This window comes from Salvelinus alpinus, chromosome 8 (genome assembly GCF_045679555.1).
Source record: "Salvelinus alpinus chromosome 8, SLU_Salpinus.1, whole genome shotgun sequence".
NCBI classification, from domain to species: Eukaryota; Metazoa; Chordata; class Actinopteri; order Salmoniformes; family Salmonidae; genus Salvelinus; species Salvelinus alpinus.
The window spans coordinates 67,203,172-67,225,262 of record NC_092093.1 but is presented as its reverse complement, the minus strand read 5'-3'; the positions used below and the strand labels follow the sequence as shown (position 1 = coordinate 67,225,262).

Genomic DNA, 22,091 nt, shown 5'->3' with positions numbered 1-22,091 from the left:
ACTGCTCACGTATACTCCTTAAACATATATCATTGGAAAGCTGAGGTTCTCAGATATTAGTCAGACTCATTTTCAAGAATGCTCAAGTCAACATTACTTTGACCTCTATGGTACCACTTCAGAATTATCTGTATAAATTACTTTAAAAATGAAACCCTGAAACATTTTAAACTTGGTTTGACAAGTGGTTCTGAAAAGGTCATGAAATTACTGTACCTTTCAAATGATACATAATTTAAAACAACTTTGAAGACACCAGGTACAACTAGTTAACAAAATTGTGCCATTGACATTAGAACGTTGGAAGCTTAGCCATTGAAGTCCAAGTAATGGGGCAGCTATGTTTTTGGATTGCATCTTTGGCAATAGAGGCACTACATTTCACACACACACAGCTATAACAGGGTTATAAAACGATTTGTAGACACAGGACCATTACAGAATACATAAACCACACAGAAGCCTTTTTCCAATATGGCTGCCAAACAACTCAATAAGATCGTATTTCATCAATTTCACATGACCATACCTGTAAGAAATATAATTGTAGTATGTCCAAAAACACCTTAAAATGGTTGTGGTGATGGAGAATTCACATCCAAATTAGCCAGGTGTGCCAGATATACAGTACCAGTTAAAGGTTTGGACACACCTACTCATTCCAGGGTTTTTCTTTAATTTTACTATTGTCTACATTGTAGAATAATAGTGAAGACATCAAAACTATGAAATAACACATATGGAATCATGTAGTAACCAAAAAAGTGTTAAACAAAATCAAAATGTATTTTATATTTGAGATTCTTCAAAGTAGCCACCCTTTGCCTTGATGACAGCTTTGCACACTCTTGGCATTCCCTCAACCATCTTCATGAGGTAGTCACCTGGAATGCATTTGGTTGTGACAAGGTAGGGGTGGTATACAGAAGATAGCCTTATTTGGTAAAAGACCAAGTCCAAATTATGTCAAGAACAGCTCAAATAAGCAGAGAAACGACAGTCCATCATTACTTTAAGACATGAAGGTCAGTCAATGCGGAACATTTCAAGAACTTTGAAAGTGTCTTCAAGTGCAGTCGCAAAAACCATCAAGCGCTATGATAACTGGCTCTAATGAGGACAGCCACAGGAAAGGAAGACCCAGAGTTACCTCTGCTGCAAAGGATAAGTTCATTAGAGCTACCAGCCTCAGAAATTGCAGCCCAAATAAATGCTTCACAGAGTTCAAGTAACAGACACAACTCAACATCACCTGTTCAGAGGAGACGGTTTGAATCAGGCCTTCATGGTCGAATTGCTGCAAAGAAACCACTACTAAAGGACACCAATAATAAGAAGAGACTTTCTTGGGCCAAGACACACGAGCAATAGACATTAGACCAGTGGAAATCTGTCCTTTGTTCTGATGAGTCCAAATTTGAGATGTTTGGTTCCAACCACCGTGTCTTTGTGAGACGCAGAGTAGGTGAACGGATGCTTTCCGCATGTGTGGTTCCCACCGTGAAGCCTGGAGGTGGTGTGATGGTGTGGGGGACTTTGCTGGTGACATTGTCAGTGATTTATTTAGAATTCAAGGCACACATAACCAGCATGCCTACCACCGCATTCTGTTTTGATATGCCATCCCATCTGGTTTGCGCTTAGAGCGACTATCATTTGTTTTTCAACAGGACAATAACCCAAAACACCCCCAGACTGTGTAAGGGCTATTTGACCAAGAAGGAGAGTGATGGAGTACTGCATCAGATGACCTGGCCTCCAAAATCACCCGACCTGAACCCGATTGAGATGGTTAGGGATGAGTTGGACGGCAGAGTGAAGGAAAAGAAGCCAATAAGTGCACAGCATATGTGGGAACTCCTTTAATACTGTTGGAAAAGCAATCCAGGTGAAGCTGGTTGAGAGAATACCAAGTATGTGCAAAGCTGTCATCAAGGCAAAGGGTGCCTACTTGCAGAATCTAAAATATTTTTTGATTTGTTTAACACTTTTTTGGTTACTACATGATTCTGTGTGTTATTTCATAGTTTTGATGTCCTCACTATTATTCTACAATAATAGATCCCCCCACAGTTCCCACTGGGGAGCCAGGCCCAGCCAATAAGAAAAAAAAAATCCCCACAAAAGGGCTTTATTACAGACAGAAATACTCTTCAGCTTCATCATCTGTCCGGGTGGCTGGTCTCAGACGATCTCGCAGGTGAAGAAGCCTAATATGGAGGTCCTGTACTGGAGTGGTTACACGTGGTCTGCGGTTTTGAGGCCGGTTGGACGTACTTCCAAATTCTCTAAAATGATGTTGGAGGCGGCCTATGGTAGAGAAATGCACATTTAATTATTTGGCAACAGCTCTGGTGGACATTCTTGTAGTCAGTACACCAATTGCACACTCCCTCAAAACTTGAGACATCTGTGGCATTGTGTTGTGTGACAAAACTGCACATTTTAGTGGCCTTTTATTGTCCACAGCACAAGGTGCACCTGTGTAACGATCATGCTGTTTAATCAGCTTCTACCTTGGATGGATTATATTAAAATTATATGTTTTTTTATGGAAAATTAAAACATACAGTCTACTTGCAGTGTAGCCGCTGAACATTTACATTCAATTCAGTCATCTAACAGACTCCCATCCAGAGCGACCCACTGAAGCAACCAGGGTCAACTCCGTACTCAACGGCACATTGACAGATCTCCCACAAGGTCAAAAACGGGGACCCGAACTAACAACTTATCAGCCATCGGCCCAAGCTCCCAACTGCCAGGCCACCAGCCGTCCAAGATCCCCCCACAGTTCCCCAAGTAAAAATACAGTAAAAGCAGTAAAAATAAATGTTTTGTCATATACCACGGCTGTCAGCCAATCAGCGTCCAGGGCTTGAACCACCCAGTTTATAATATTATTTCATACAGGTATGTTCATGCGAAATTGAGCCAATAAGAACCCATTGAGATGTTTGGGGGCCATATTGGAAAAAGGCTCCTATGGGGTTAATGCACGAATCCTGTGATGGCCCTGTATCTACACATCTATTTAAAACCCTGTTCTAGCTTTTTGTGAAATGTGGGGATTCGATCACCAAAGTTCCCATCCAAAAGGGCAGATGAATAGACACCTCTGCATCATTCATGTAGACATGGTCTATTGAGTAATAGTAGTCATAGGGGGAAGAGCTATAAGATTCTGTTCTGGTATAAATTGCACTGATCGCTATTGGTGACCATCTGAGCATGTGCAATAGGCCTCCATGGTGATTCCCTCCAACTTCAGGAATGTTCAATACTAAGGTTTGTGTGCCAAATGGCACCCTATTCCCTATGTGGTGCACTACTTTTAACCATAGCCCCTCTACGGTGCCTGGTCAAAAAATAGTGCTCTTTATAGGGAATAGGGTGCGATTTGAGACACATCCTAAATGTGTTTAGATGGGACTGGAGAGCGCATAAACAACACAATGAATAAGCAACTGCTCTGCAGGTGGAAATTACACACTAGAAGGCACTTGTAGGCGTCAAGCCTTCTGTTAGCAATCCAATTCAATATGGTCAGATTTTATAGGGATTTTACATCACTACAGTTTATTTGATTTTTGATTTTTTGCTATGATTCAAACATTACTTCTGCATGGGTTTGGGCTGGGATACATTCCCTCCATTGAAAGATTAGAAACCACATATACAGTAGTCTAATGTGAAAACCCACTCCAGCTGATTGCTTGGGGTCAAAGATCAACAATAGTAATGCCATAGGCCTATCTGTGGGGAAGAGGGGATTGAAATACAGCACGGTGGGTGATTTATTAGGGAGGCAAGGGGAAGCCTCATGTCGCTAACCACCAAATGGCCCCGTGGACTCGACGATGAATAAACATGTGCAGCTGGGTGTGAACAATTATGAAATCAATTTCACTTGCAAATAGAGGACGCCCAGAAATCTTCTGCTGCCTGCATGCCGTTAGAAAACAAAACCCGAAAACAACAGCGGGACAGAATTGGAGGGGAGCATGTGTGTGCTGAGTGTTAACTGGCGCTAAGCTAGCGTTAGCCTGGGAGGGGTTTTAACACCGCAGTCAGGCAGTCTCCAGTGACAAATCTGTTCACCGACAGAGCTTCCAAATTGACTGGGTGCCAGCAGTGAGAACTAAGATACAGCTAGCAGTAGAGAACTGAATATTGTGCAGTAGTAGTTGTTGTGAATCTGCAGCCAAGCTTGGGCAGTAAGTGGCCTAAGGACAAGTGAACGTGTGGTTATATCGCCCCGGACTGATATACAGGTGCAGCCATGCTGTTTGACACATCTATTGCTCAACTGTCACTTAGATTTCCCTTTTGTGCCAGTGCCATTTCTCTGTGACCAAAAACACAGAAATATAGTGCTTTCGGATAAGTTGAAGTTTTAGGTAGTTGGAGTAAACAAAACTGGAAATTCCCTTGATGATTTTATGCCGTGAATGAAACCACCCCAAACTTGGTTTGAGTACCACAAATCCATAGCCAGCGAGGAAAAATAACCTTAATTCAAAATGTATGGATCCACAACAAGGGAATCACTCCAGCTGCAACAGGGCTCCTACAGTTCACCTCTGAAGGCTAGCATGCGCACACACACACATTCACACACACACACACACACACACACACACACACACACACACACACACACACACACACACACACACACACACACACACACACACACACACACACACACATTCACACACACACACACACACACACACACACACAAAAACAAAGCGGTGAGAAATGGAAGTGGAGCCAAGATGAGAGGCAAACCTGGAGCGGTGCAGAATCATTGATATGCATCAGGGTGAGAGAGAGATGAGTGAAAGAGGGGAGAGGGAGATTAAAATAAACAGCAATTAAAGGGTCTCAGAACTCACACACACCTGGGACAGTGGGATATCAGCATTAGCATACAGCGCTAATTGCTATGCTAATTTACAATGCCTCACTTTCCAAGAAAGACAGAAAAATCCATGAGTGTGTATGCTGCATTTCTCTGACCCGCTCTGTGCGTGCGTGTGTCTGTCCTAATACACATGCATACTGTATGTGTGTGAGATAGAGTTGCATCTCGAGTGTGGAAACCCACTGTTAGCCACAGAACTAGAATTTCTAGGTATTTAGCCCAATTCAGTCAACTGAAAAATGACAAAATTGTAAGATGACAAAAACGGCCACAAGGTCTCTCTGTACGCTTTAGCTCATTTTCAATAAAACGTCACAATACGTTCGATTTGGCTCCATTGACAACTATGTCCTGTTTCAAGGGATTGTTAATTTTTTATAAATAATGATTTGGTTTTAATATCATCCTATTGAGCATAGGCAGAACTACAAATGTCTAATTATTCCATCCAAAACAATTGCGCACATTGAGCTCGATCATCATCAGAGTTATACAGCATGTACCTGCATGCTTTTCATGACCAGTAAACATCAATTGATCATGCAATTCCAGATACGTGAAGGTACCTTATCAATTTGGCATGTGGCTAGCTAGCTAAGCCAACAACATGTGTCATGTAGCTTTCTTCATCAGAGATGAGGCTTTTGGAAAGAGCTTGACATCGACAGGTCCTCGTCCAGGTAAAGTTGTCAGTCGGACTACCGTCATCACCACTATAGATGGAAAGCAAATCAAACAATATTTGGATATAGCCATCTAGTTTACCCCCTGAAAGTTAGCTTGTTAACCAGCCATATTGACGTGATCTGTTATTAGCTAGCTAGCCAATATGACGCGGCCCGTCAATCAATGTAGCCTATCGTGTTTATCAACAGCAATCGTGATTAAACACTTTCTTAAAAACGATGATGAAAAGGGGATAATGTTAGCTAACTTCGCTAGGTAGGCCTGCATTAGGTCTACTTTACCGCTATACGTTTGGCCAACTGTACAACATTTCCACCAGTAGTTTGCAAGGTAAACATTATCAGCTAACTGTACCACGGCAAATGCGCCCTTCTGCTGCTTGACAGGCAATGCGCACAAAAGATGGAAAATGAACCTAAACCACCCACACTTGTAAAGTACAGCATAGATTACTTTTATTTTATATCACTCAAATATCCAATTAATGGTGACTGCTATTGAGCGATATGGTGAGGCGTATCTGAAAATGACATGATCAATTGATTGTAACGACCCTGGGTTTATAAGCGCGGAAATCGACTCTGCCGCACGAGCATGCTTTTGCGGCACAGTCAATAGCGCGCCGGACTTCGGGCTAGAAGGTCGAGGGTTCGAGACCTGCTCCGTGCTGTTTCATTACATGATGTTTAGCCTACTGATCATGAAAAGCATGCAGGTACTTGCTGTGATGATCGAGCTAAATGTGCGCAATTGTTTTGCATGGAATAATCTGACTAAGCTCTTCAAGAGGTGATGACATTACAACCAACGGCACACAGTTGTCCTCGTTAAATAAAATTGTCTAACTATTTGGTCTCCTTGCCCCCGGAACAGGCAAATCGAACGCTCTATCGGCATGCCCAAGTGCAGCAGGGAGAGCGAATACTAATTATCCTATTCTAATATAACTGCTGCATTGTGGTGACGAGGGACGGGATTTATGCAATTATGGAAACGTTTGCATTGGAAGGGGATCAACTCCTGCCTTTACCCTCCTCTGTCTCCCTCAATCCCTCTCCAACCCACTCTCTCGTTCCTTATCTTTACCTCTCTCTCCCTACCCCCTCCAGCTCTCTCTCTACTCTCCCTGGCTCTCTCCTTCTTCAAAGGGGTCTCTCGGGGCAGGAGGGAGGGAATGCGTGGTGAATATGAATGCCGAGGTGTCAATATCTCATTTTGGGTTGTGCGCAGGAGAGCACGCTGTGGCACAGGATCAGATGGAACCGCCTTGCCCTCAGGAAGAGTGCTGAACGAGCCAGGGAGGGAGGGAGGGAGGGAGGGAGGGAGGGAGGGAGGGAGGGAGGGAGGGAGGGAGGGAGGGAGGGAGGGAGGGACAAAAAAGGAGCGAGAGAGAGAGATATTTCTAACCCAGCAGCACCTCAGGATTCCCTCCCTGCTTGCTATTTATCAGAGAGGAATATGAGAGAGAGGGAGAGAGAGACAGAGAAAGCGAGAACACAAATGAAAGAGAGAGAGCGCGATGAGACTACATGAGAGAGAGGAGTAATTGCACAAGTCGTATCAAAGACCTCCCAGTGTAAAAACAAGAGGAGGAGGAGAAGAGGTGGAGAGCCGAGCCATTGATCTGCCAATCACAGCTCGGTTGAATCACCTGGAGACAGACTTCAGCGGGCCGATCAGCACGGCAGCAGGATATGAGATACAGCACTCTGGGGTTGGAGAGAGACCAAAAGACTCTGATGCCAACACTAGTACAGATCACATATAAAGCAAACTGGAAGGCCAATACTATACGTGGGCTGGGAGCACATTTATGCAGTTTTTCCAGAAGGACTATGTCCCCTTCCTGTCTTTTTTGGGGTGTAATCACAAGTATTATTCTGGTAAAATTGTGTTTCCATAGGTCTCCCACTAAGGACTTGTGACGAGCAGAATCCACAACCTCGGGAATACTCTACACAGTTGCTTTTGAGTGTAGAAATTGTACTTGTTTAACTGAGGCAAAACAAGTTAAAATCATTTCCCATTAACCCATAACACAACAAGGCCTTAGCGGTCGTCCTGGTATCCCGTAAACTGATTTAAGAATCACGAGATTCCCTATCGCCTGTGTGTGAACAGGGAGGCCCAGCCGCAGCACAGACTGACCCATCTGAAAGTGCCCTTTCACGTGGAGAGCTCCAATATGGCAGCCAGTCCTAATTCACTGTGCAGAACTAATACAACTGAAGTCACCTGAGGACACACAACGGGCGTCGGAGCACACAGCACAAGTGCAGACACGATGTTGACTGACTCGGGTTTCCTGACTCGCCATGCTGATTTGGTGAAACCGGCGGCACAACAGGAGCCCCAATGGAGTTGGGGCCACAGCCGTGAGTGGCAGAGGCTTGACTCTCTGGGTTCCACTCTGTCACACACACACAGACACCAGGGAGGCCTGCAGACTGACAGAGAAACCATGGCACCACTATATTATCCCACAACAATGAGTCAGGCATCTCTGCAAGGTGACAACCACACACAGCGCGGACACACTGCAAACCCAAAAACAACACACACAGACGCAGACACACACACACACACTGGCTTGGCACCTGCCAGAGTGGATGGATGCCTGTTTGGCTGGCAGTAGTAACAGCAGCGGGTTATCACCTGCTCCTGACACACACCTGAGCCCCTACAGAGAGACTCTGATAGAACACATGGGGCCAACGGAGCGACAGTCACGAGAACTGCAGGGAGGACAGAGAGCACGCACACGTATACACCTGACACACACACACACACACACACACACACACACACACACACACACACACACACACACACACACACACACACACACACACACACACACACACACACACACACACACACACACACACACACACACACACACACACACACACACACACAGGAAGATTGTCTCTCGGCTAGAGCGATCAGCCGTAATCAGTTTTGAGGAAGCTCCTGCACGAACTCAAATCAAAACGTTACAAGGTCTGTGAACTAGGCAGTTTCCATTTCTGAAGGACGGGCTGTTAACTGTGTCCTAAACGAGCGCTGGCAACTCCACCCTCTTCTCTGGTCAATGGCTACCGTGTCAGACAGGGAGAGTCTGTGAAGGAGAGGAGCCTAGGGAGAGGCGGTGATAAAGAGGGAGGACGACAGCGAGAGAAAGAGATGAGGAAAGAGGGAGATGGCGAGAGATGAGGAAAGAGCGCGAGCAAGAGAAAGCTGAGGAAATAGAGAGAGAGTGAGAAAGCGAGAGAGATGAGGAACGGGAAAGGGAGAGAGAGAGAGAGAGGAGGAGATAATTACTGCTCTAACTCAAGTGGACTGAGGCTGCAGGTATAGTGTTCAGCTCCACTCTGCAATTGGCCCGAACTGTTTCAATTGACTAAAAGCTTCCTGGGAAAGGAAAGAGTGAGTCTCTGAACCTACCCCCAGCTCACAGCACAATGCCACATCTCCCTACCCCCCCACCCCTCGCTCTGCTTCCATCTCAATAGATAGAAAGACTGCAACTGCTCAGGTCAGTACAACATACACACTTGAATACATGCACACACACACACACACAAACACCCAGGCGATGAACAGTCTGTTATCTACTCCCCCCCCCGCCCAGACATCATTTAACACAGCTATACGGGGGAAAAAATGTGGCCTTAAAACCTTTTCTCAATATAGGGGGTGCTGTTTCAACGTTAGCATTTATCGTCTCCAAATTAAACTGCCTCATACTCAATTCTTGCTCGTACAATATGCATATTATTATTACTATTGGATAGAAAACAATCTCTAGTTTCTAAAACCGTTTGAATTATGTCTGTGGGTGAACCAGAACTCTTTCTACAGCGAAACTCATGACAGGACATGCGAAGCTCTGAAAAATAGTCTCTGATCTCGGATCAGTTTTAAACTCTGTGTGTGCCCTATGGCTTGACTTGAACTGCACCCGCCTTCCCCTGGATGTCAGTAACCAATGAGAAGTGGAATGGTGTCTCTACGTGTTTGTCAGAGTTTATAAAAGGGAATGGAGTGAGATGACTCATCTTTTTGACGCTCGCCAGGGCGCAAGGGAGGACATCAGAATCGCATGCGCAAAAGCTCTCGTTATTGATCAAAGATCTATCCGTCTGTGATTTAGTTCGATATAGGTGTTAGAAACATCATAACGAAGTTATTTGAAACCGATTTATATCAGTTTATGCGAGTATATTGCTATTTTTCTGAATTTCCTTAGTATTGCGTTTGACGATTTGGGCATGTGTGTGTCGTGTAGCTATCGTTAGCTGCTAGTTCTGAAGTTGAGGAGGTCGTTTTACAACAAAGCAACGATACTTTTGGACAAAGGACACATTGCCCAAGATACTGATGGAAGCTCGTCCAAAAGTAAGAGTTATTTATGATTTTATTCCGTATTTATGTGGAAAAATGTAAACGCATTTTTCGGCCATTATTGCGGCACTAGTCTGGCTGTAACGCACACTGTATGTCTAGTAACGTTAATTTAAAAAATCTAAATCAGCAGTTGCATTAATAACCAATGCATCTTTCATTAGCTGTCCAACCTGTATTTTTTTAGTCAATCTAATCGATAAATAATCGTAATCATAGGTGCCTTTCTAAGATGGCGCCGGCCCGAATGCATGCCATGTTTTGACAGATTACATTGCATAACCAAGATTTTTGATGCTAAATATGCACATTTTCGAACAAACTCTATATGCATTGTGTAATATGATGTTACAGGACTGTCATCTGAAGAATTCTGAGAAGGTTAGTGAAAAAATTAATATATTTTGGTGGCGATAACGTTATCGACCCTTTTGGCTTGATTCAATGCTGGGTGATGTTAGCTCATGTGGTATGCTAATATAACGATATATTGTGTTTTCGGTGTAAAACACTTAGAAAATCTGAAACATTGTCTGGATTCACAAGATCTTTGTCTTTCGATTGCTGTATGCTGTGTATTTTTCAGAAATGTTTTAGGATGAGTATTTTGGTAATTGACGTCGGTCTCTGTAATTATTCCGGCTGCTTCCAACGCTATTTCAGATTGCAGCTGCAATGTAGAAATGTGATTTATACCTGAAATATGCACATTTTTCTAAAACAAACTGTCCTATACCATGAATATGTTATCAGACTGTCATCTTATGAAGTTGTTTCTTGGTTAGTGGCTATATATATCTTTATTTAGTCGAATTAGTGATAGCTACTGATGCAGGAAAAAAATGGTGGAGAAAAAAAGTGGTGTCTTTTGCTATCGTGGTTAGCTAATAGATTTACATATTGTGTCTTCCCTGTAAAACACTTAGAAAATCTGAAACATTGTCTGGATTCACAAGATCTGTGTCTTTCCATTGCTGTATGCTGTGTATTTTTCAGAAATGTTTTAGGATGAGTATTTTGGTAATTGACGTCGGTCTCTGTAATTATTCCGGCTGCTTCCAACGCTATTTCAGATTGCAGCTGCAATGTAGAAATGTGATTTATACCTGAAAAATGCACATTTTTCTAAAAAACTTATCCTATACCATAAATATGTTATCAGACTGTCATCTTATGAAGTTGTTTCTTGGTTAGTGGCTATATATATCTTTATTTAGTCGAATTAGTGATAGCTGCCCATGCAGGAAAAAAATGGTGGAGAAAAAAAAGTTGTGTCTTTTGCTATCGTGGTTAGCTAATAGATTTACATATTGTGTCTTTCCTGTAAAACATTTTAAAAATCAGAAATGATGGCTGGATTCACAAGATCTGTATCTTTCATCTGGTGTCTTGGACTTGTGATTTAATGATATTTAGATGCTTGTATTTACTTGTGACGCTATGCTAGGCTATGCTAGTCAGCTTTTTTACTGTGGGGGGTGCTCCCGGATCCGGGATGAGTACCAACTAAAAGTTAAAGATGGGTACTGGGGACGATGCTGGGGCTGCGGAGAAGGACATGATTACACTTGAGCGGAGAGAGTCTGCTCTCAACAAGCTAGACCGCCTGCTTGTCTCCCAAATGGCACCCCGTTCGCCATTTCGCGCACTACTTTTGACAAGCAGTGCACTACACGTAGGGAAGAGGGGGCAACTTCGGAAGTAGCCAGGTCTGTCAACTTCCGTTAGTCTCCGAGGATGTCCTTCTCCATTAGATTAAACCAAATCACATCGGCGGCTCGTTCGCTCATCGCAAAGATGCGCGTGCATGTCTGCACGCTACGGTAGACCCCATAATGCATCTCTTCCACGCACATACATCTGCATGGCTGCTTTAGGGCGACATCACGCAATCCATATCCTAATGACAATATTCAGAAACGTCATGTCTTTGTACACCCCCCCCCCCCCCTAAACCCACACTCTCCATTCAGCGCAGTCTACTCTTCAGAGTGACGCAGAGTGGGTCCATCTAGTCCGATTGAGAGCGGGCGACGCGGGTCAAATGCAAATGTGGAGAGAGCGGTGACTTCATCGCACAGATGGATGTGGGGAGAGCAGCACGCGGCAACTTCAGAGGGAGGGGGGGAAAAATACAAAGAGGATTTCATATTCATTCGCCAGAGTGTCTGCTCTGCTGGAGAACGGGGAGGCAGTTTGTGACACCAGCCTCTTTCTCTCTTTCTACATCTCTCTCTCTCTCTGCCATTTTCAGTAGAAGTCTGTGTGTCTGTGACTCTAGGGAGGAAAAGGCTTCCCAGACAGTGAGGACGTGTGTCTGTATTTCTCATTACAAAGACAGAAACTTCTCTGGCCAGTCAACCACCGTGTCTGTGTGTGTGTGTGTGTGTGTTCGTGCGTGCGTATGAACCGAGGGATGGACCGCATGGTTAATATAACCAGACTAGACACGGTCACGCTTGGGACGCTCAATGCACCTGCTCACTGAGGACTGGTAGGGGCATATATGTGTGTGTGTGTGTGTGTGTGTGTGTGTGAGTACGTGTGCGTATACTAGTGTGTGTGAGTTCAGGGACTTACAGGCAGATAGTGTGACGGGCCTGTCACTACAGTGAAGATCCACAGGACAAGAGGCTAGCATCAATCTGATTACCTGGCTCACCCCGTTAGCACACATACCTGCCTGACACCATCTATGGCTCAGCTACAGTACATCTCTACCTGGGTCGTAGTTATTCGGCACCAAACGAAAGAACGGCACCTTTATTTAACAGGCAAGTCAGTTAAGAACAAAATCGTATTTACAATGGCGGCCTACACCGGCCAAACCCGGACGACGCTGGGCCAATTGTGCGCCGCCCTATGGGACTCCCAATCACGGCCGGTTGCGACACAGCCTGGATTCGAACCAGGGTGTCTGTAGTGACGCCGCTAACCCTGAGGTGCAGTGCCTTAGACCGCTGCCCTACTCGGGATCCCTAAGAAAACAGAGTGAAACATGGGAGGAACTATCTGAACCTGTCCAATATGAAACACTTGTTTCGGTTTTCCGTTGAAAAAACGTTTTGCTACAGTGTGCACCAAGGAATACGACCCTGGTGGAGGCAATTGCAGCCAAAATGAAGTCTGGGTATTATTCTGATGCACATACCTGTAGGACGAGCAGAAACTGTGTACAGATCATGCTTTTGAAGCGATGCAAAATCATAATTTGGTGTAAATCAACCAGTATGTTTTGATAACTCAAACCACATTATGAATTGATTTTAACAGGAGAGAAATAGCTACTGTGTAAATACTGCAATGTGGGTTTTCAAATTACAAAAGCCCTAACATTTTGAAGCCCTGAAACAGTTTGGCAGAGCTCCATTTCATACACCGTTCTTCTTTCTGTGAGGCTGTGGGAGCGGCTGACGTGCAGTCCAGAAGACAGCCAGCCACACGGACAGGCTGTTCCACACATACAGTCTGTCCAACACCTCCAGCGATACACCACAGTACCGCGCTAATGGGGAGGAGAAATATAAGCAGCCCACAGCGGCAGTCACTAGCCAACCGCCAAAAACCCAGATCTGATGGCCTGATATCAGGCAAGGTGATGAAATAGTAGTGGATTTATTTATGGTAGTAGTTTGTTACAGTTGACTGTAGTATATCAGTGTGATAATTCACCAGACAGTGGGGAACGATGGACGCTCTTGTCCTTGTTGAAGATAATGGAAAGGATAGATACCGAACGATAGCTACATCGACTGCTGTCAAGAGTGTGTGAGAAATATCCACATCCTAAATGTTCACACCCGTGCTAGACTAACGGTAAGTACTGCGAGCAGAGAAAGAAAGCACAGTGTGGCTTTGATCTTTGAAATTGCACGGCGCAAAAATCGCTTAAGCTACACAAGCAATTGGATTGACCGTAATCGAATCGATGCTCTGATTCGCGTGCGTGTTTAGTGCGGACACACGGTTTAAGAACATGCCTATGGGCCCTGGTCAGAAGGAGTGCACTATACAGGGAACAGGGTGCCATTTGGGATGGAGGCCGTCTTATGCGGTCATGAAAAGTGGAGTCTTTATATACATCCCATCGTGATGGTTGTTGATATTATGATAGCATTTAGTATCATTTACATCAGTGACTCTGAACAGTAATGAGCGTATTAAAAGAGCTGGACGCATCAAAGCCTCTACTCATCTCACTAACAAGTTGGAGAGAGCTACAGCCCTTTGCCTTAGGGTAGTATCAGGGAGAGGAAGGATGAGGGAGAGAGAGAGAGGGAGGGATCGGGAGAGAGGGAGAGGGATTGGGAGAGAGGGAGGGGGAGAGAGATGGGGAAGGAGGGGGAGAGACAGAGGGGGGATGGAGGGGGAGAGAGATATGGGATGGCGAGAGATAGGGGATGGAGAGAGATAGTGGATGGAGAGAGATAGGGAGGGGGGGGGGTGGAGAGAGAGAGGGATGGAGAGAGAGAGGGATGGAGAGAGAAAGAGGGAGGTGGAGAGAGATAGGGGATGGAGGGACAGAGAGGGAGGGGGGGTGGAGAGAGATGGGGATGGAGGGAGAGAGAGGGAGGTGGAAAGAGATGGGGGATGGATGGAGGGGGGGTGGAGGGAGAGAGGGGGGGGTGGGAGAGAGGGGGAGGGAGGAGGGAGAGACAGGGAGGGGGGTGAAAAGATATGTGGGATGGAGAGAGGGGTAGAGGGGGGGTGGAGAGAGATGGGGATGGAGGGAGAGAGGGAGGGGGGTTGGAGAGATCGGGGATGGAGGGAGATAAAGATGGCGGGAGGAAGGGAGTGAAAACGGGAAGGGAGGGAGTGACAAGGGGAGTAAAGAGAGGGGGGGGTGAAGCGAGAAACAGAGCGAGAGAGAGAGAAAGAGAGACCAACCAACCTCCATCCTGTTGGATAAAAAAAAAAAACGTTTTGTCTCGTAAACACAGTTTGGAGCTACGTGTCTAATTCTATACCACGCCTTGGCATGTTCCATCATCACACACACAACCACACACACTGTGATATCACTGTCATAGACAGTACGATGTGGAACACATTAGTTTTCCATGTCAGGGAGTCAGGTGGTAGAGAAGACTGACCGGACCATCCTTCAGGCATTTCCATCCATGTATCTAAAACCACCCAGAAGGCTGACACACACACACACACACACACACACACACACACACACACACACACACACACACACACACACACACACACACACACACACACACACACACACACACACACACACACACACACACACACACACACACACACACACAACACAGTGTGATGCTGGAGCGGACGTCGATTAAGGCAGCCCCCTGCACCCCTCTGACTCAAAAGGGTTGGGTTAAATGCGGGAGACACATTTCCGTTGAATGCTTTTCGTTCTGGGACTGACTAGATATCCCCTTTCACACACACACATATGACATGACACAAAACACACATCATATGAAGTCTACACACAATTAGGTGAAGACTCAGTCAAGCAGCTTTCCACCCACCCAGTTCACACACCCACGAAAAGCAGTGTTCAGGTTTTCATCAAGCTCCTAGTATAGAGTAGAGCCCGTATAACACAACACACTGTAGTACTCGGCTCAGGTCATCATCCTCCCATTGTAACGCAGCTCAATACGGTGAAGCCTGGTTAGTCTCGCTTCATGTTGGCGTCGGAGTTTGTCTGTGTTCCGACGGCAAGCACGCACACACACACAGGAAGTCTCTCCTCCGTACACATACAACATGGACATACACTGACAACACCTGTCTGCAGCATCCAAGAAACACCTTTCTTCCCTCTCTCACTCCCCCCCCGTCCCCGTCCCCGTCCTTTCCCTCGATCCCGAGAGCTCTCTCCGACACCGGCATGACGCGCTGTTCACTCCCCCTCCTTCCCGGCTCCTTTTTGCCCTTCTTCCCTTTCTCCCTCCCTCTCTTTCTCTCCTAACTAACTCTGGTCAGCGTTGACAGACTGTAGTAACAGCAACAGCAGTATAGTATCCACCTCATTCACTCTTCCCTCCCTGCCCTTTCTCTCTCCCTCCATCCCTCTCTCCCCGGTCTCCAACTCAGCTATCTGCCTCTCTCTCGCCCCCCCCTCTACTCTCCCTCTCTCACGCCTCCCGTCTTTCCCCCTCGTCTCCTCATCCCACTCCGGTGTCCCCATCTCTCCCTCCCTCTCTCTCTCCATCCATTCATTCATTCATTCCAGTGAGATAGACAGGATTCAGACCGTAGTAGACTGACCTGGTCTTCTGGCAGACGGTACAGAGCCAGGCTTTGTCCCGCTTGCTGTAGGTGCGGCAGGTCTTGCAGATGTTGTACTGGCAGTCCAGACACGGGCGCTTGGGGTTGACCAGGAAGGTGAAGGGAGAGCAGCAGCGGATACAGCAGTGCTCGTTGAAGCGGTGCTGCTTGGAGAGGATGGAGCATCTACTGCCTTCCTCCGCCAGCTCCTGCTTCATCTCACTGCCCCGACGGAGAGAGACAGGGAGGAGGGAGAGTGGGAGGGGGGAAGAGAGAGGGAGGGAGTTAGCGAGCGAAGAGGTGGAATGTGAGGCGGCGGAGAGAGGAAGCCGAGGCGGAATAATTGGACGCCGTAACAAATGAACAATTAAAAAGGGGGATAATAAACGGAAGGCGGAGAGTGTTAAGGTGGCGCCTGACATTTCCAATCGGAGAGACTGTCACCCCTTGTCTCAAAGACAACGGGATACTGAGAACGACAACATGCTACACACGTGTGTTTGGTGTGTGTGTGCATGACTGAGTGTGTGTGTGTGTGTGTGTCTGTGCACGTCTCCTGTGTCTGAAAGTTGTAACTCTTAATGGAACAGGACAATCTACAGGCTTAGTAACTGCTTTCCTCCCTGTACCATATTGTTCCTTACTAGACGTATTCTCAGACTGGTTGCAATGCAGCTACCAACAAAAGCCTCTAAATACCAGAATTTGCACTTAGCACTAGATAGTATTTGTCATTATGCCAGCGTTATTGAATGTATTATAATGTAGTAACAAAATAACATGAATAGCAAGGACGGGAAAAAAAGGTACATTTTCAGCTTGTGGTGATTGAAGAGACCCTCTACCTCCGACTCCTGGGTCGTATTCACAAGAAACCAGACGGAAGAAAACGGACCGAAACGGAGATGGACAACCAAAATATGTCCAACAAGAAGCTCTTGCAAAACGGTTTGCTACGGTGTGCACGAATGAATACAACCCTGTTCCCCGACTATATTCCCCGACTATAAAAACTCTAGGGAGTTTTTCCTAGCCACCGTGCTTCTACACCTGCATTGCTTGCTGTTTGGGGTTTTAGGCTGGGTTTCTGTACAGCACTTTGAGATATCAGCTGATGTACGAAGGGCTATATAAATAAATTTGATTTGATGGTGTCCCATCAGATTAACTCCTTTCCCTGTTAACTAGCAGCAATAGGGGACTCGTGTGTTACCTCTCTTGTCGCCCATGTATCATGCTCCCTCTACAACCCCTAAATGACACAGTGTATTAAGCTATAGGACTAACCCCATTGTAATAATGATGATGATGATGATTAAACAGGGCGATATTAAACAGTTATACAGCTGAAGGTCACTGGGGAGCTTTAAGCAAAAACAAACACACATACACACTGAATGCCACTCTCAGGCGTTGGGCAAATAGTGTTAATGACGAGTCTGTGATCCAATTACACCGCAATTATAGAGGCTAGGGCTTCAATGACAATGGTCCTGCTGTACACTAATGAGGCTGACGTGCGCCCATACACACAGGTTATTCCAGGTATACTTAGTTAATTACACAATTACCTTTCGGTAGGCTGGATGTGCATTGATTGCTAATGTAGCTTTCTGTGTATCTGTGGTGGTCACAGTGTTGCAGCTTCGGTCTGGGACTTGACCGTTGGTGACTTGGATTCTCCTTCTCGTGACTATGATAAGGAGAAAATTAACTGGGTTAGGAGAAGAGCGAGGGTTCTGTTCTTTATCAGTGGGAAGGGCCAGCCACACCCGGGCACACACAGTCTTCATCAACTGGTGAGCTGCGGGGGAGCAAGCGATGAGTGTGAGCAGACAGGCAGGCAGGCTCCACTCCATCTCCGATCATAGACTACACATCGCGCAAGCGTCTCACTTGCTTGCCCGTAACGACCATTAGGAAACACAAACTGCTGTACAAAACTGTAAACAATACTAGTATTGAGTTTAATAGTCAAACAACAGTCTAGCTATGTGTCTCTCTCACCCCTTGAGTATAGAAAGTAGGCTGTGTCTTTGAATTTGTTTTCTCGCTGTTCCCTCCCACTTTCCCCCCTGCATCCCATAGCCAGGTTCTGACAAGTCTCCCTTTAGTTCACTATGCAATAATAGATTTTTTCTTTTTCTTTTTAATGTTAGTGGGTGATTACAAAAAAGTAGCTGAGAGCCTGACTTGCCATTCATTTATATAATAATTAAGTAGTTTAAAACAGGTTGAGTAGAACTTGAGATAGTGATGATTAGTAAATTAGTTTGAGATATACCGCCATCTGGTGGGGACTAGAAACAATTGCATAATAAGACCAACTATAAATTGATGGACTCGTGACTCGACCATTGGTGACTTGGACTTGGACTTCAGCCAGAGGGACTCGTGACACGACTCGGACTCGAGCACAGAGGACTTGGGACTCGACTCGTACTCTAGGCTTAGTGACTCGACTACAACACTGGGTGGTTGCCCTAGCAACAAGCACTCACAGTTTCACTTCAGAATATCCAATGTTTGTCCATAAGGTTTGGGATAGGGTTAAAACATTAAGTTTAGGCATTCATTCAGAATAGTTAAGGTAAGGGTTAGGGAAACATTTCAAGATGGTTTAAATAAAGTGTGCCTAGCACTGATTGAACACGCACACCTCGGAGTCGGTACTTGCGGCTTACGCCCATCCCCAGCACCCTAGCAACAAACCGCAAGCCCACTTGATGGTAATAGCGCTTACTGTTGCCCCTAGTGGCTGGTTTTGCAGTAATCCCCCAACGTCCTGGGTACCTGGTCAGTAGTCCAAATTTCGCCTTGGATCTTGTGCGACCTGGCTGTGTACTAGCCAGATTCTTATGGGGCTAGTAGAAAGGTGAGAGAAAGGGTGAGTTTAACTCACGGTTGGAGAGTCAATTATTCACACACATCTCCTCTGGGATTTACTGTGCTCATGGTAACTCTTACACAGCTTCTATTGATCCTACATCTACGCGCACACACAAAACCAACCCTCCATCATCTTTTTATATCCATCCAGATACTTGTATCTATCCACAGAGATCTATAATTTAATTAATTATTTCTCCCCAGGGAAAAGCCACATAGTGCAACGTGATCTTCTAAATCCAGGTAGTATAGAGCACATGTCAGTACTGCAGAGATAGTGAACGCAACCTGCGATGGGAGGGGTGGGGGTCCAACCGTGTGTGTGTGTGAGTATGTGTGCATGAGTGTGTGTGTTTGTGTGCCTGTGTTTGACCCAGGTAGCGATTTTGACCCATTTTAGTGAGGCGCTGTAGCTCTGGGTGATAGCTCTGGGTGATAGCTCTGGATGATAGCTCTGGATGATAGCTCGGTAACAGTGCAGATAGGCCTATAGGCTAAATGAGCACGGTAATACACACATATACAACAAGGACAGGGAGCCCTGTAACTCCTGGTGTCCCATCAGATTAAAGGGATACTTCAGGATTTTGGCAACAATGCCCTTTATCTGCTTCCCCTGAGATGAATGTGAATACTGGTATGACGTTGTGCCATGATATGGATTTTGCCATATCGTGCATATCATGATAAATGTCGAGGGATACAGCCTAGTGAGGTTGATTTGCAGGACGACGTAGAATTGGTTCGGGGAAAAAGGGGGGGGGCCTCCTCTGCCGTTTGAAACTGGTTTGGCTTTAAGATACCCGACCAACAAACAGTACTGTGTAAGTTGTGTGGACGCATTGCGCTCGTCAAAGGTGGAAACACCAGCGATTTTTTTTTTCACAACCTGAAAACCATACATGTGCGCGAATATGAAGAATCTACCAGAATGTGTGCAACAAACCCCCGGAGCAAGTCCCAAGACATCTTCAAGCCAGACCCGCACTCCGCCATCACTCAATGCATCATTCGTTAGTGGTACTCCCTCTGGACAAGAGCAACAAGTGGAATGAGATAACAAGTGCAATTACCTATCACGCAGCGAAAGACACGGAACCGATTCAAACTGTGGAGAAAGACGGTTTCAGAAAGTTGATTCGAACTCTAGACCCAAAATACGAGAGCCATACATTAGCCTCACGATTCATTACATTGACGACAACTGGAAACTGCAAAGCAAATGCCTTCAGGCCTCTTATTACCCCAGACGATAATTGCAACTGGGCTGAGGGAGGCACTTTCATCCTGGGGCATGAAAGAGTCGCGTCGAGTATGTATGACTACCGACAGCAGATCAAACATGGTCAAAGCATTGGAGCTGAACAAATGGACAAGACTAGGGTGTTTTGGACACGGGCTACATATTGCTATTGGTACGTTTCAACGTCCATAACACAGAGCTCGGCAGAAAAATAACGTCACATTAAATGCAGAATAACTATTGTATTCCTTATCTCCTCTGTTTAGGTACAGCAGACTACACCACCTGATCCTTCTTATACGTTAAGCATAATATATACAGCTATGCAAATCTATTATATTTGTAAGTGTGTGCAATATCCAAACATTACATGGATTACATTGATTTTATTTGTAATTGATACAGCCTATGGCGTCAATATATTAATATATCCTCTCTTTCAATAACAAATAGCCTACTCAATAAATTATCCTGTTTTCTAAAGCAACAGTTGTATGTAAAGCTATATATGGATTAAATTCAAATCAAATCAAATCAAATTTTATTAGTCACATACACATGGTTAGCAGATGTTAATGCGAGTGTAGCGAAATGCTTGTGCTTCTAGTTCCGACAATGCAGTAATAACCAACAAGTAATCTAACCTAACAATTCCACAACTACTACCTTATACACACACAAGTGTAAAGGGATAAAGAATATGTACATAAAGATATATGAATGAGTGGTGGTACAGAACGGCATAGGCAAGATGCAGTAGATGGTATAGAGTACGGTATATACATATGAGATGAGTACTGTAGGGTATGTAAACATAAAGTGGCATAGTTTAAAGTGGCTAGTGGTACATGTATTACATAAAGATGGCAAGATGCAGTAGATGATATAGAGTACAGTATATACATTTGAGATGGGTAATGTAGGGTATGTAAACATTATATTAAGTGGCATTGTTTAAAGTGGCTAGTGGTACATTTTTACATAATTTCCATCAATTCCCATTTTTAAAGTGGCTGGAGTTGAGTCAGTATGTTGGCAGCGGCCGCTAAATGTTAGTGGTGGCTGTTTAACAGTCTGATGGCCTTGAGATAGAAGCTGTTTTTCAGTCTCTCGGTCCCTGCTTTGATGCACCTGTACTGACCTCGCCTTCTGGATGATAGCGGGGTGAACAGGCAGTGGCTTGGGTGGTTGTTGTCCTTGATGATCTTTATGGCCTTCCTGTGACATCGGGTGGTGTAGGTGTCCTGGAGGGCAGGTAGTTTGCCCCCGGTGATGCGTTCTGCAGACCTCACTACCCTCTGGAGAGCCTTACGGTTGTGGGCGGAGCAGTTGCCGTACCAGGCGGTGATACAGCCCGACAGGATGCTCTCGATTGTGCATCTGTAGAAGTTTGTGAGTGCTTTTGGTGACAAGCCGAATTTCTTCAGCCTCCTGAGGTTGAAGAGGCGCTGCTGCGCCTTCTTCACAACGCTGTCTGTGTGGGTGGACCAATTCAGTTTGTCCGTGATGTGTACACCGAGGAACTTAAAACTTTCCACCTTCTCCACTACTGACCCGTCGATGTGGATAGGGGGGTGCTCCCTCTGCTGTTTCCTGAAGTCCACAATCATCTCCTTTGTTTTGTTGACGTTGAGTGTGAGGTTATTTTCCTGACACCACACTCCGAGGGCCCTCACCTCC

At 45.4% G+C, this 22,091-nt stretch overlaps 1 protein-coding gene across 3 annotated transcripts in view; it reads right to left on the bottom strand.

Annotated features, from left to right (window-relative positions):
• Positions 1–22,091, bottom strand: part of LOC139583562 (rab effector MyRIP-like) — a 151,730-nt gene that overhangs the window by 46,581 nt on the left and 83,058 nt on the right. For all 3 annotated transcript variants that reach the window (XM_071414780.1, XM_071414781.1, XM_071414782.1), the window contains exon 3: positions 16,280–16,501. In XM_071414780.1, coding sequence (XP_071270881.1) covers positions 16,280–16,501 — 222 coding nt within the window. The remainder of the gene's footprint in view (positions 1–16,279; positions 16,502–22,091) is intronic.